The following is a 15570-nucleotide window of genomic DNA, read 5'->3' as shown; positions in this document are numbered from 1 at the left end:
TCTTTTATTCACCTGGAAATTTACTTTAAATGTTAGATGGAAAATGTATTGCTCAGTTTCACCAAAGTAAGAACAATAATCCATAAACCTTCATAAAGACAAACATCTCCCAGAACATTGAGCTGCTGAAGTGTCCCTGAAGGGAAAAACTATTTGTCCTCCTCCATCCAGCAACACCTGAAACACCTGAGTGGAAGCTCCTCCCCACACTGTGTTTGAAGCAAAGCACAAAGGAGACACCTGCTGGAGCAGCTGGAGTCCTACAGACACTCAGCCTCTTCACTACACAAACACCTCCTACAACATCCACTCTTTCCACTCTGACTGCTGTGTTTGTGGAAACACTCCAACACACACCGCTTCACATACCAACATAGAAATGTGTGAAAAAGAGCTGAGCTGATATTAAACATGAGGATTTATTCAGAAATACAGAGTCAGGAACAACATCTAGACACAGATTACCTCTCAGCAGCAGAAGAACTGCCTTTAAAGTTTATATAAAAATCCTTCGACCTGTTGCTCTTTAAGGAAACACAGCTGGGTTCAGGTCCAGGAGATTCTGGCCTCTTATTGATCCTAAAAGAAAAACAATAAATGTCACAGCTTCATGAGACAGGAAGAAAAACTGGAAATATTAAATTAAAGACATGATGAACAATCTCATAAAAATAATGTACTTACTCTTTGTCACATAACAGTCTTTTGATAAAGTTTACACCAATATACTTCGACATTTTGCTCTTTAAAGAAACACAGCTGGGTTCAGGTCCAGGCTCTGGATTAGTTTCAGGGTTATGTCCAGCTGAGCCTGGTACGCCCCACAGCTCTGGGCTTTAAAACAACACACACAGAGGTATGAGTGTGAATAATGATGGAGCAGTGATGTGAGTGCTGAGCTGTGACATGGAGAAGAGTCATGGACAGTTAGAGATGGTCATCTCACCTCTGAGCTTTGGTCTGGCTCTCATGTTCCCCACACAGAGTGCTTTTAGAGGGAGGGACTCCCTCCTCTCTGTCCTCACACTGATCCATGCTGCTCAGTTCACATCAGCTCACACACACTTTCTACCTTCACCTGCAGAGGAAACACAAATCATTCATGTGCACATAAACCAAAATCCTCCTTTCCATCATGTGTGCTGTCCAAATATCAGCTGAATGCAGTCAGACAGCAGTGTGAGGCACAGGAAGCTGCCATCAGCTGCTCTACTTCTACTATCAGTCCACTAGATGGAGCCATGAAGCACACATGATGCATTCACTGACACACACTGATTCACTGTGACTGGAAGTTTAAGTACATTAAGCCTCCACTCATCTACATTGTGCTTACAACCCACTGCCCCCCATCTCCCACCCCCATCAACCTCCTGGGGCCAGGAATGACTGGAACTGAATTGGAAACGGGCGTAATCAAACATAAATCTGTTATTCTTATCCATAGGTGTTAAACTCTGGCCCGCGGGCCAAATTTGGCCCGCAGCCTAATTACATTTGGCCCGCGAAGCCAATACTAAATTATTATTAGAGCTGGCCTACTGGTATTATACAGCTAATATATATATTGTTTAGTATTAAGCTTTGCTTTTTCCATATTCAGTTTTTCAGCAAAACTTGTTTGAGTCCATAAGAAAAGATTCATTCTTAAATCTGGAGGAAGATTTTTTTTTTCAGTAAATATTAACGTTAGCCCGCGACCTTGTTCCAGTTTTGAATTTTGGCCCACTGTGTATTTGAGTTTGACACCCCTGTTCTTATCCAACCTGTCTGCCTGGACACAGTTTGCTGACCGATCATGGAGCCTATGATTCGCTTGGACAACAACTTCATGAATGTGGAAATGAAACTGAGTGTCAGCTGAGTGTCGAGCAGAAGAGGAGTCAGAGAAAAGTGACAGAGCTGCTGACTTTACAAAGAAAACTAAAACCATGTTGAAGAGATTAAACAGATAATACAATCTAACAACAACAACACAGCTGCTGCAGACAAAACACATGTATGAGTGTGTGACAGGAAAAGCACTGAACAGAAGTTTACTATTAAAAATGCAGCATGTTGTAAAAAGTTTGGTCAGTGAGACTGAAAAATGGCTGCATGAGTTACTATTGTGAACAAACCCCTATAAGAACCCTGATATTACCTGAATAAGATCAAATCCTGATACGTAGTGCAGACCTTGGTAAGAGATACGGTCCAACTGGAATATAAACCTTTGGTGTGTTTAATCCAGTCAGTCTCTGAGTAACTCCACTCCTCTGCTTTCTGTTGGAAGAGACAAAAGTTTGTAGCACGATCCTTTTCCTCAGAGGCCTGTGTTGGATTTATATTACATCTAAGATAAAAAATAATTCACAAAGTCTGCTCTGTCCTCCTGTCCTCCCTGCAGTCTCTGTGAGCTCCGCAGAGTGATTATAAAGACCCGGAGCTCAGAGTTTCTCCAACACCGTGGTCAAGTGTGAGCCACGCCTGCCACCCGTTATCTGCCAAACTTGAGCTTCAACGCTAAGTTTTACGGTAGTGCTGCTTCTTATCCCTTTTTGCTGATCACACACATAACAACACACATGATTTTCAGGAAGTTAACAGAAATTAAGCCACAGTGTCATTTGTTTTTCACTCAAGTTGTCTTTTCTTCTTAATTTTTCTGGTAATGCTTCTTCATTCATGATTCATTCAAATCTAAAATAACTTCAAAAAATGTAAAATATTTCTGAAAATCATCTTTTATAGTTGAAATTCAGTTGTCATTTGGCTCAGCTGCTCTTTCATGCATCCATAGTTTCACCTCAAACTGCTGCTTGAGACACGAGAAATTAAAGAACAACTCTGTTCAAACGGAGAAACTTTGAAGGAACTCAATAATGTCATTTAAATGGTTTCAGGTAGGTGTATGAAGGTTCTGTATTCAATCATATATGATAGTTGACATGAAATTCTGAATTCATCTTCTTGGACACCCACACTGCATAATTCTGTAGAAATGAAATTAGTCGTTTCTAATCAATTTCAACATCAAATATCATAACATTGCATCAAAATGCGTAAAAATGATTCTTGATAGCTGACCTTAAAGTCTCTGTGCATTCTTCCTCTGGGTTACCTTCTCTATATATTTGCAGTTTAACCACCAAAAGCTGCAAGGTTTCAGAGAAAAGGAGCGTTCTACTCAAATTTAATAAGATTCATTTAATAAACAATAGAAAAAAAACTTTGACAGTTGTCATAAAATTCTTAACAAACTCCTCTTCTGTCTGTAGCTCAGGAGTTAGAGCAGGGGCCCGTTCTTCGTACGTCACTTACTACATCCAAGACCAAACCATCGCGCTAACCGTGAGCTCGCTAATCCGGTTCTCCGAACACACCTGCTGTTGACGATTAGTACAGCTGGATGAAGTAATGTGAGATCACTGGGTGGCTTAACAGGGGCTACGCATCGATAGTAGAAACATTGATCGGCAACCCTTTGATTGGTCGGCGAAAATGTCGAAGGAGCGCGCTTGGTATTTTTCGGCAGCAGAGCAAGAACTCCTGATTGAGGGATTTCAGGAGTTTCAGAGTTTAATCAGAACGCAAGGGAACACTGCAAAGGCTGCAAAAGCAAGGAGAGAGGGCTGGCAGAAAGTTGCTGACAAATTAAACTCGTAAGTAATTTCATATCACACTATATTATCCAATATTATATTACATTATATTATATTATAATATGTTATATTATATCCCCTTTCACATTAGAGCCACAACAGGACCCACTAGAACATGGGAACAAGTAAAAGTGAAATATAAGAATATTCTACAGAATGGTAATATTTATCACTTATATTGCTTTTCGTCTCTTGGAAAGAGACCCTGAAATACTCTGTTTGTTTGTTTATAACAGCAACCAAGAAAAGGGCAGAGGAAAAAAAGACAGGTGGTGGTCCTGCACCCCCTCGTCAACAAGTTGGTTAAGTGAATAATACCCTCACGGGAATATTGATATCTCTCTATGAGCACACTGTCGCGCTGAGCTAAAGGATCCTGTCTGTCCCGCAATATACGCTGAATTCTGAGGACTCTCCTTATCAATCTTGCACCTTCCGCAATGGGTGGCTCGCGTATACGGACAGGACATGGCTGCGACAGACTTCCCAAATCCACCTTCGCTTTTATAGCCGTGGTCTCTCATCTTGATTACACGAAGTAATTTACAATTACTACTCTGAAATATGAATTACATCTGTAATAATCACATACATGTAATAGAATGTTAATAGTACATTTCCCTTTTTTAGGAAATGACCTGTATGTATCTGTGTGACATCAATAAAAGGATCAAGTGCTGCATTATCTTTAGTTACATTGATGTTATTTATTTATGGTGAAACAGTGGTGAAATATCGCTGTTGCTTTCGTATAAATGAAGCGGACATACCTGCGTGGCCGCGATCTAATCCTGTTTACATAAAGTAAACCTGCTCCCGAGCAGGTTTACGCTTACGGCTCTGTTGCTATGACAGCAAGTCCCGGATGAGCTTCGGGGAACCGAACGATCACGCGAAATCGTCAACAATCAAATCCAGCTAACTTACTTAGCGCGGTACGAAGAACAGGCCCCTGGTCACGAAGTAACTGGAAGGTTGGTTGTTTGATATGAGATACTAACCCCAAGATAGAAAACTCTTCTGCACAGGAAAAGTCCTTGAATGAGTCATTTGTATGAAGCACTTTGAATGCTCAGAGTAGAAAAGCACCATATCAGAACCAGCCTCACCCACTTGTGATGGGTGGGTGGCTGTGGCTCAGGTGGTAGAGCAGATCAGCTGCTGATTGGAAGGTTGGTGGCTCGAACCTTGGCTTCCCCAGCCTGCATGCCAAATATCCTTGGGCAAGATACTAACCCCAAGTTGCCCTCTGATGATTAGTTTGCACTTGTGTTTAGAAGTGCTTGTGTGAATGAGGCCTGTTGTATAGAGCACTTTGAAAACTCCAGGAGAGTAGAAAAGCACTATATAAGAATCAGTCCATTTACTACATGTCCGCAAAGTTTCATCTCCAACCACTGCAATATTATTTGTTAGGATCGCTGTTCTCTCCGGGTACTCCGGCTTCCTCCCACCGTCCAAAGACACGCAGCTTGTGGGGATATTTAGTTGGATAATCCAAATTGCCACTAGGTGTGAATGTGTGAGTGAATGTGAGTGCGAATCGTTGTCTATCCCTGTGTGTTAGCCCTGCGACAGACTGGCAACCTGTCCAGGGTGTACCCCGCCTCTCGCCCTATGACAGCTGGGATAGGCTCCAGCGCCCCCGCGACCCTGAAAAGGAGAAGCGGAAGCTGATGGAGGATCGCTGTTTTTTTCCTCAGGGTTTTGTGATGCCTTTTTGTTTTTGAGAGTCTTTTGTGTTTTAGTTTGGCTCTTTGTATATAAGGATGGTTAATAGTTTGCTTTAGGATTTACTATATCCCATGTACCCTGTTTTCATATTGTAGTTTGTCTTCTTGGTTTTGTAACACTAAATATCTGCTTTTGTGATCCCTTTCTGTACTTCAGTTATGTCCCTTTGTCTGTCTTGTCTCTCTGTTTGTCTGTCATTGTCTGATTTCCCCATCTGTCATGTTTCCCATTCACTTATATTTTCCTTTCTGTTTTCTACATGTCTGCGTATGTCTCTGTGTATCATTTCCTCTTTTTTATCGTCTCATGTCTTGTGAACTTAGCTTTGAGTTTTACTTCCCCCATTTGGTTAATGATTTGTTCCCCTCAGTGTCTCAGTCTTGTCTGCATTTATCTAGCTCATGTTCCCCTGTCCAGTCTGTTCTCCTCTATGTAATTTAAGCCTTGTTCTCCATGTTTTCCTGTTTTATTGTTTTAACTGTTGCTTCCTGTGACTATTGTAGTTTTCTCCTGCATCATGTCTCTCACCCGTTGCCTCTCGTCTCATTATCCAGTGTGTATTTATTGTCCCCGTCTTCTTGTGTACATTGTGCTTTCCTTGCTCTGTGTTCCCAAGGTTTTGGGGGCGGTGGTGTGGGATTGATTAAGGAAATGGTTGAGTTAATAGGAATGACCAAAATGAGAAAAATAAATCGATCTTCAATAAGAGAAAGGATTATTCTACACTCAGAAAAATAAAGGTGCCAACTGGAACAAAAAGTGGTTCTTTAGACTGATGCCATAGAAGAACCTTTTTTGGTGCCACAAAGAACCTTTCAAACAAAAGTTCTTTGAAGAACCATTTCTTTCAGTGGTTCATTGAAGAACCTTCAAAGGTGCCCCAAAGAACCATCAAGAAATGGTTCTTTGGGGCACCTTTAAAGGTTCTTCAATGAACCACTGAAAGAAATGGTTCTTTAAAGAACCATTTTTAAAAAGATCCTTCAAATGGTTCTTTAAAAGAACCATTTTAAATAACCTTTTTTGAGTGGTTCTTTAAAGAACCATTTTAAATCTTTCAAAATAAAATGTATCATAAATTGAATTTGAGTAGGGTAAAATAAATACAAGCACATAGACATATATTAATGGTTTATTGGCACTTTGTATTACAGAAAAAGACATTTTAATGCTAAGCACAACACCACTACTAATAATAGCATATAAGTCATTTAAACAGTAATAATTAAATATCTTTACTATAAATACATATAAATATTATACTATAGATAAAACAACAATTTTTACATTAGAAATAGCAATACTTTCATAACAGACAATTAAACAACACATTTTCATCAGCATGTTTGCATTTTCAGTAAAACTATTTCAAGAACAATCTTTTTATTTAAATTATCAATGAACTGCAGCCTTAAGTTATGTAAGTTAAGTTTAATGTGAGACTCATGGTCCTTTGTTAGTCCACACTGGGACAATTTCAGTCTCTCACCTGCACTATGCTGGCAATCTAGGAGATCTTTAATGCATTTGCCATTCTTTGCACAGCTACTGGTACAGGTGTAGTCAGAGTTCCCAAGTTGAGAACAAATGCCTCCAAAAAGCAAAATGTCTTTTTTAGTTCACTTGGATAGGCAACATTGTAGACATGGTACAGGGAGAAGACAATACCCATCGCCAATGAAATGTCCATTTCCCCACTGTCCAGAATCATTTTTTGTCCATCCATCTGGACATTGACCTCAGTTGAATCACTCAAGGGCTTGCCGTCACTGCTGCTGAGTACGATTGTAGGTATCGGGCTGTGTGGATCCTGAAACAGAAATTAAATTCTTGAAATGAGGAGTATAGTTTAAATAAGTATAAACAACAGCTGTCCCAATGAAAGTATAAAACTCCTGTAAAATACTGGATTTGTTCAAGACCCCCCCTCTCACCATACCAAAAAATATATAAATTTACCTTATTTATGACGAAGAGATGAGAGGCATTTTCTTTGAAAATAGATGGCAGGAGAAGAACAGCTGTGTTTACCATCTGACCTGAAAAATAAAGAGAAATATGTAAGTATTTTCTGGCCAATTTTGTTAATACAAAGGTGTAAAGGCCATATGAGTCCCTTTATCAGGAGTTGAATGTCTTGCAGAACATAAGCATTAGTGCAGTAAATGTATACCTAATTAACTTTTCAGTGTAATTCAGTGTAAATGTTAAGCATTTATACAAAACCCCCAAAATGTTGTCCAGTTCTGTAAGTTGCTAGCTTTAAATAATTTGAGTCCTAAAGAACTTGCAGAGCAAGTCTAGCTGCCACTGAACATTTTTTGGGATAAACATTGTGTGAATGACTGAAAATCTTCATAGAGATACATATAGCATCGAGGGTATATCAGTTAAATCTTAAAGTACATCATTGCAGAGACGAGACAGGAGAAATGTCAGTCTGTGGATATTGTAAAGCAGCGGTCCCCAACCTTTTTTGCGCCACGGACCGGTTTATGCCTGACAATATTTTCATGGACTGGCCTTTAAGGTGTCGCGGATAAATACAACAAAATACAACTAGTACCGGTACCGAAAAAAAGAAAATTTATTCATAACACACGTGAAAAGACCCAGGAAAACCGAGTAAACGATAAAAACGATAACAAAATAACGCTGAAAACCGATAAAAACCCTGAAAAACTATACATTTCACACCTGAGCCTCAACTCTCGCGGCCCGGTACCAAACGACTCACGGACCGGTACCAGTCCGAGGCCCGGGGGTTGGGGACCGCTGTTGTAAGGGACACTGTGTTTACTAATGTGCTGTATGTGAAACCTTAAAAAGTGGTATCTGAGATAGGAGTTAAAAATGTTTTTGCTCATTATTGCCAAGTGCCCTCACCTTTTCTTTCAGTGTCTGTCTGGCTCTCATCAACAGATTTTAAGCAGAGGCTTTTAAGGTTGCTGTTTGGGGCTATTGACACAAGCTTCGCTGCCAACTTACTGAATCCTCGGATTACTTTTTTGTCCACATCAGTTTTAAGTAACATGGAAGCCTCTTCAAGAAGCTAAAATAAAGGATAAACATATACATATTAGCTTTGTACCATAATATATACCATTATATAGCAAACCAGAACAATCATTATTTCACACATCAATTATCATTAGAGAAGAAATTATAATTTTGCATTTGTTTACTTTAATTCTCAAGTACACATTGCTGTGCAAAAGGGATGTTTAGACTATTCTTCCCAAAAAACTATCATTGGCATCAGATTAGTCCAAAATTATCCTGTAGCATGAAAATAAAACCAAAGAGAAAGACATAGTCAATGTGGCAATTTCTGTTAGTGTTCTGTTAGTGTACTTTTATTACTCGTGAAATCTGCTGAGTCAGTCACTTTGCCTGTCCTGTAGGTACATGATTATTAGAAGTCTGTATAAATGTGCAGCACATCAGTACATATTCGTGTTTTTGCTGTGCACTATTGTTATTGTTGTTTTTTGCTGCAGTTTTTGATAAAACACTCACCACAACAGGGATAGTGAGACATGGGAATTCTCGTAGAACCTCTTCAGTAGTATGCTGAAGAATGTAGTGTGTTCTGTACTTCTGTATTTTCCTGAGGTGCGTTTGAATGACATCCACATTTGGCCTAGTTTTTTGGCACTCTTGCTTAATCACTGATACATGTTGGTCGGTGCTCCTTTCATCCTCCCCATCGTCAAGAGGATTGATATCCTGGTTATTAAAAAGTTTAGCAAATATTGAGAGAAAAAAACAAACAAACAATACTTTTAACTTTTATGTACAATTTAAAATGGCAAACAAACATTGAGCATATTTAACTTGCCTTGGTTTTTTTCAAAAGGATACAGGGCTGGATATCTGATGATCTTTTTCTTCCTGAATTTGGAACTGAGTATTTCTGTCTCATTTTTTCAATTTCCTCTACGTCTACTAGTGGTCTTCTTTCCTTTTTAAACTTGTTCCTGAGAGACTCATGCAGAGCATCCTACAAATGATAAAAATGTAACTAATTATTCATAAATAGGTGCAACTAGGTCCTCCCTTTATGCAAGACATTTACCAGAAAACTTTGAGTGACATAAAGCTGGTAGGTTTGCTGTAATCATGTCATAACCTAATTAGTTCCTATTTACAGATCTCTTCTTTAACTCTTAGGAGTTGATCGAACACATGATATAAAGGTTTGGAGCACTTTAGATTGGCTAAATACACTATAAAAGGTAGATAAAGTATTAATGGCAATATGTCCTACAAGCATACTCATCATGATCTTTCAGTCTATATGTTAATACCTCTACCTTTTAATAATAATGTATACTTTATTGATCCCCACAGGGAAATTTCTCTCTTTGCATTTAACCCATTCACTCAGTGAAGCAGTGGGCAGCCACTAATCAGGCACCTGGGGAGCAGTGTGTAGGGACGGTACCTTGCTCAAGGGTACCTCAGGGTAGCCGTTCAGTTGATTCAAACCCCCGACCTTCTGATCATGGGATAACCACACTACCTACTGAGCTATCCCTGCCCTATTTTCAAATTTAATTTTTTAAATACAAAAACTACACTATCCTGATACAAAGGCAAACAGAGCTAATATAATGCTGAATTTCACACCATTCACTTGAGAATTCACAGAGAAATGAAACAATTAATTTAAAAGAGCAATTGATATTTTATTTATTGTTTGACCATACTGCACGACATCTGCCTCAAAAATCACAATACTAATACTTGTATTGTAGTGGCCACAAGGGAACAGATAACCTCTGAATATGTAGCAATGAAAATGTTAGCATGTTACACTCATTAGCCAATAATTGGGCAATTCAAAGACAATTTGTTGGACAATTGTATCAATGTTTGCTTTTCAGGAATACTTACATATCCAGAGCCATAACTCTCCTTCAAAAAAGGAAAACTCAGAAGGACAGTCCTCAGAAGGTCTACATACTGCACATGAGAGGGATACCTGCAAATTTTGAATGATGAACTTAAATTCTGATGTACATACTGTATTTTAAATGAATCAAATCTTAATTATATATAGACTTACATTGTCTCATTACTCAAGTGGTCAAACAGTGCTTGAATAAGCATGTTTTTGAGTCTGTTCTTGGTGGGTGACTTTAGTGCTGCATCTTTATTGGTCAACGCAGTGAGCACAGCTGGAGGAAACTGCACTTTGCAGTTAAACATAGGTTGGAGTGCTGACACAGTATGCTTTTCTTTGTGTTGCCTTCCACTGCAAGAAGAAGTAAGAAGTATGTTTAGAGTTTGTTACAAGACATGAATATATGTGTCCTTGTGTCCTGCATCAGGAATATCCGCATATTTAAAACGTACAATAACAGCTGCTGAACTACAGAAACAGAATCATAACAGAGAGTAAGAGTGGCTGTGACATTTCAATTTGAAAGTAAATGGGTGTGTGATGCACATCAACGCTGGAGAAACAGAACAGGGCTTGCGTCAACCCCTTGCCCCCCACCCTCCAACACCATAAACCTAGGGGAGGGGAAACACTGGATTGTATGAATGTACAATTCAGTGAATCAACCAGTCAACTTAAGACTCACTCTTTCAGCTTCTCTACAGCAGACAAAAATTTCACTTGGTCTTTCACTTTTGGAAAAAGACGCTCACTCATTCTTTCAGTCATCTGCAGAAGTGTCGATCCATCGATTTCATTGTCTGTGGCACAGAAAAACAATAAGACACGATCAAAACAGAAATGAGCATGTCGAAGATAAAGAATAAAAATATTATAAAACATTACTAAAAAAACAGCTATGAGTTCATTAGTGACTATAGATGATGACAGACCTGTGGAATAGCCAAAAAGTGGTTAAAATCATTTTAACAGTGGTTGACAACTCCTAACTAAAAAGTCATGGTTTAGGATGTATCTTACCTAACTTTGGTATGGACTGCCTTAAAAGGTCGGTGGATCAGTGTAATGAAGTCTTGACCATCACATCTGTATGCGTCCAAAGCATGAAAGTCTACCTCATCCCCAGGCTTGAATATCAACAGATCATCAGTCTCTCTGATGTGGTATGATTGAAGGTGTCTTATAAACTCCAGTGTTGTGAAAAGTCTTCCAACAAGAAACCAGTTGGCCCTGATATACACAATCAGGACTATTTTCACAAACAGTGGAATTTGCTCTGCATGCACAAGTTCCAAAATGAAGAAATCTCCAACTGCATATTTTACAGAGTTTAAAATGATGCATTTACTTGTCCAGAGTTTCTCATCCACAGTAACGGCTGTCTCCAAGTTTTGCAAACAAATCTGCAAGTTCACTGGAAGTTCTTGAAGTGATAAGTTATTAACTGCTGCTTGTGTATGATCGCTCCAAATATTAATATAGTTATTGGTGATTCTTGCTACTGTCTTGAAATATTGATGTCTGGCTTCAAACCTCATGCACCAATGAGAGCGGAGTGACCCATAATCAAGGATGAGCTGAGGATAATGTAGCAGAAAATGCAGCTTGGGTGTAAACACACCAGGAAACAGATTGATGAAATCTGTCAAAAAGTAAGTGATCAGTTCATGTAGATTACTAATCCAGTCAGTGCTGATGGTTGGAGCAAGAATAATCTCTTCTATTTCTCGAACCAAAAGATAAAGCTGCCAAAACTTGTTACCCTTTTCAATCCTGGAGCCTATGAGGAAAGGCAGAGTCCTAAATAATGTCCATTTCTCAATAGCAGTTCCAGAGATATTTCCATCCAGTGCTACCTTCTCAGATATTAGAGCAGGTTTGGAGGTGCAGTCATTCTGTCCAAAACTAAAAGTCCTTATGCTGTCATTCACCTCTTGGATAGTAACGGTTTTGTCCTCGTGCAAGGCTTTTACAACAGACTTCAAAACAAGAGGAATGACCCCCTCAAGAAAATCATGCATTACATCAGGTGGGAATGCATTTGTGGTATCAAAATATGACAGCTTGTTGAAGGCACATGGGCCAGTTACACCATACACTGACCTACAGTGGGGGTCATCTTCAACACATTGCAGATGGTATGCATGAACAGTCTTTGTTCTAAGAACACAATCTCCCTCACTAATGATCCTAGACAGGTCCTTGTAATGACACATACAAAACCTGCATATTCTACCATTACTGAATGAGCAGCTAAAACCTGCAAGTGTGTGAGAGGTTAGGTTGTCTGCAGATATTGTGGCCAGACCACCTTTGATGCAGTACTGTCTGTCTTCAAATTTTAATCGTAATCCACATTCTTGCAAAACCTGTAGGTCACAAATTAATGGTTCTAATATTTTCTCAAATCCATATGTTTTCACCAATCTATGTTTGACAAGTATCAACAGATGAATATGTCTTAAAACAGATCTGTCTTTTGGTGGAATATTTCCCAAAGTAAAATAAAATGCAGACACTTTATGTAGATGTTTCTTTGATCCTAATGGATTAGCAACTTCAAATTCATCACTGTACAACTGAATTCTCAAATGTGGGTTGTCTGTGTTAAAAAAATCACTTTCTTTGTAAATTTTCCCATCACTAAAATCTGTTAAGGTTTCAGGAGCACGGGATTCTGGCCTAAAAATTTGTCTTAAAATGTTAGGATCATTACATATTAATTCTAAGACCTTTAGAAGTGACATATACTGAAAAGTGTCCTGTTTCCCAGTAAAAGGATCTATCCCCAGGATACATTCAACAGGTTCAATCAGGTTTAATTTCTCAACACAGTATCTGTCTAGTTGATATGTGTTGCTGACTGCACTGAAGCAATGTTCTACCAAACTATTGTCATCAATATAATGAAAACTTGATATATCAAAATTAAGAGTCTGCAAACATTTAGAAAATATCTCCCTATAGTTTTCAATGAAATACTTGAAAAGTGACTCTACTTCACTAAGAACAAATGTTTGAACTTTTCTATTTACAATACTTTTCTCTTGAAGATTCAAGGAAAACAATGCCAGTTGTTTTCTCACAGTCTCTGTAAAGTTCTCTACAAGTTCACTCAGAGTTTGTTCAGATGATTGGGGAAATTCAACAGTTTCCTGGATGACAGGGTCACAGTCTGGGGCAGACTCTAATCCTTGTTTCTGATATTTATGTTTCTTCCTTGTGTGATTTTTCAAAGATTTCACAGACAAAAACTTTCTGGGACAGTCTTCTAGTCTGCAGACAATGAAGAATCCACATTCACTTTCATGGTATATCTGTTGATGTTTCAGCAGTTTTTCATATGTTGGTTTTCTTGTGGAGCACTGTGGACACTGATATGGCACATCCATAGAAATGCTCACCTACAAAGACCTGTTGATAATCTGCCAATTCATTTTCCCCAAGCCAAAGAGATACTTCTCCAACAGTCCACTGCTGAGCCATGATCTGTTAAAACAAAACAAAATGCCATTACATTGTTTTATTCTGTGACATCAAAAACTTATTTATTTTTTATTCATTCATTTTCCAAGCCGCTTTATCATCATAAGGATCGGAGGGGTGCTGGAGCCTATCCCAGCTGTTTTTTTTAGGCGGGGTAGACCCTGGACAGGTTGCCAGTCCATGGCAGGGTCGTCATTCAGATATGTATGTTTGGATTGTGGGTGGAAACCCACACAGAAACAGGGAGAACATGCAAACTCCACACAAAAAGGCACCCGGTTGACCCCGGGAATTGAACAGAGTCTTTCTAGCTGTGAGGCAGCAGCGCTAACCATTATACCACCGTTTATTCTAACTTTTAAGCCTTCTTCAGATAAATATTGATTATTTTATGCTTTGGATTATCTGGTCTTGTTAGTATAATGACCTCTTTTTTGCCTAATATATGATGTTGGATAAATGAAATGTACATAAAAAAAATTTAACTATAATAAAAACGGACATTATCTTGGTAACATCAAATGACTGGAGCATAATTTGTCAACTACTCTGAAAATAAGTTATACAGTAACAGTCAAAGACACAACTTCTCATGTGTCACATTTCTGTTTATTCAAAACACTTATGCATTGCTGTATTTTATACAGCTACTCCACAATTCAAAGTACAGGCTACTGAATTTCTGAGTTTCTAGACCAGACACAGAGCTCACACAACAGGCTTCAGGCGCCATTTTGGTGACTTTAACCATATTATTAATTTTAATATCTGTCTAGCTGACATTAGTTTATGTACGCAGCACGCAATATAGCCACATATTTTACAGGCCAAATTAATTGGGAGCACCTTCACTTAATTGTAACAGTGGTTTTGTTAGGAAAACAGTTCTTTATACCAGATACTAAACTGCGTTAACGTCAAAGGCTAACGTATCTAACCATTACTGTTAGCACAACATTAACAGCAAGCTACAATGACGAGTAACAAAAACAAAACAATAAAAAGGTTTTATGAAAATGTTTTACCTTTTCCAACAGTCCAGGAATCCAGAATCCTTTAAAGACCAGCAGGTACTGAAGACTGTTATCCACTGGCAACGTCCGAGAGAAAGTTTTCTTTCCGTTAGAAAGTTCAAGGCTCGCGCGATCTGTGTGCGCATGCGCATCCCTACAGTTGCCCCCCCCCCCCTTTGGTTGTACTACGTGTTCTAACGTCTCTCTCACTCTCCATGTCTCTCTCTCTCCCTGTCATTTATTTGGCTTGACACATATAATAATAAATTGCGCAGTGATAAACAAGTACTCAGATCACATGTGCAATTATTATTTACTTATATTATTTTATAATTTGACTTTACATACTGCTGGGTGGTTTGTAAAGTTCACAGTAACTAGTATTATCATTATGATATATATATATATCTATATATATATATATAGATATATATATATATGAGAGAGAGAGAGAGAGATCTGATATAGATCAGTATCTGAATCTGTCTAATATCCCCCGAATGGATTGTTAATTTATAAATTCACCATATTCATAAACGGCTTAATAATAAATTCTATATTCTGTTACCACATTATTTGTGATCAGTGGGTTTGCAGGGTGGGTGCTGGGGGTCTTCAGGCTTTGGCCCCCACCCCTGCCACCAGAATATTTTTAAGCAAGTGTTTCTAACTTTAATTTGAATATTCAGTATCCCACCATCTGTCCCCCCCCCCCCCCCCCCGCACACAAACAAAACACACAGTATAATTTAAACCCTCATTAAAGTGAATATTATTTATGCCA

At 38.6% G+C, this 15570-nt stretch overlaps 2 protein-coding genes across 3 annotated transcripts in view; both read right to left on the bottom strand.

Moving 5' to 3' along the window:
* Positions 1 to 437: 437 nt before the first annotated feature.
* Positions 438 to 15570, bottom strand: part of LOC147336380 (uncharacterized) — a 67026-nt gene continuing 51893 nt past the window's right edge. The window contains exons 2-4 of the mRNA XM_086287088.1: positions 947 to 1078; positions 685 to 834; positions 438 to 579 (exon numbers count right to left, since the gene is read on the bottom strand). Coding sequence (XP_086143214.1) covers positions 462 to 579; positions 685 to 834; positions 947 to 1035 — 357 coding nt within the window. The 5' untranslated portion in view covers positions 1036 to 1078 and the 3' untranslated portion in view covers positions 438 to 461. The remainder of the gene's footprint in view (positions 580 to 684; positions 835 to 946; positions 1079 to 15570) is intronic.
* Positions 6566 to 14892, bottom strand: LOC147336384 (sterile alpha motif domain-containing protein 3-like). 2 transcript variants are annotated; one of them, XM_086287067.1, is made up of 10 exons: positions 14799 to 14892; positions 13692 to 13776; positions 10973 to 11087; positions 10450 to 10638; positions 10278 to 10365; positions 9220 to 9381; positions 8898 to 9107; positions 8265 to 8430; positions 7338 to 7417; positions 6566 to 7188 (listed from the first exon to the last, which is right to left on the bottom strand). In XM_086287067.1, exons 2-10 carry the CDS (start codon positions 13771 to 13773, stop codon positions 6886 to 6888), a joined length of 1395 nt encoding a protein of 464 aa, XP_086143193.1. In that variant the 5' UTR covers positions 13774 to 13776; positions 14799 to 14892; the 3' UTR covers positions 6566 to 6885. The 2 variants fall into 2 exon arrangements, with proteins under 2 accessions (XP_086143193.1, XP_086143192.1); XM_086287066.1 differs by lacking the exons at positions 13692 to 13776; positions 14799 to 14892 and adding an exon at positions 11308 to 12780.

Source organism: Aulonocara sp. 'chitande type north' Nkhata Bay, linkage group LG3 (genome assembly GCF_057382095.1).
Source record: "Aulonocara sp. 'chitande type north' Nkhata Bay isolate Kocher_YH1m ecotype deep benthic linkage group LG3, A_spYH_male_GT1.1, whole genome shotgun sequence".
Classification (NCBI taxonomy): Eukaryota; Metazoa; Chordata; class Actinopteri; order Cichliformes; family Cichlidae; genus Aulonocara; species Aulonocara sp. 'chitande type north' Nkhata Bay.
This window is presented reverse-complemented; position numbering and strand designations above follow the sequence as displayed.

What these genes read in the sequence shown, in the direction of transcription:
- LOC147336384 (XM_086287067.1), bottom strand. Translation starts at nt 13,773, where the DNA reads ATGGCTCAGCAGTGGACTGTTGGAGAAGTATCTCTTTGGCTTGGGGAA. An exon ending in TTATCAACAGGTCTTTGTAG is followed by an intron (nt 11,088 to 13,691) that starts GTGAGCATTTCT and finishes TCTGTGCCACAG; the next exon opens with ACAATGAAATCGATGGATCG. An exon ending in ATCTCTTCGTCATAAATAAG is followed by an intron (nt 7,189 to 7,337) that starts GTAAATTTATAT and finishes TTTCTGTTTCAG; the next exon opens with GATCCACACAGCCCGATACC.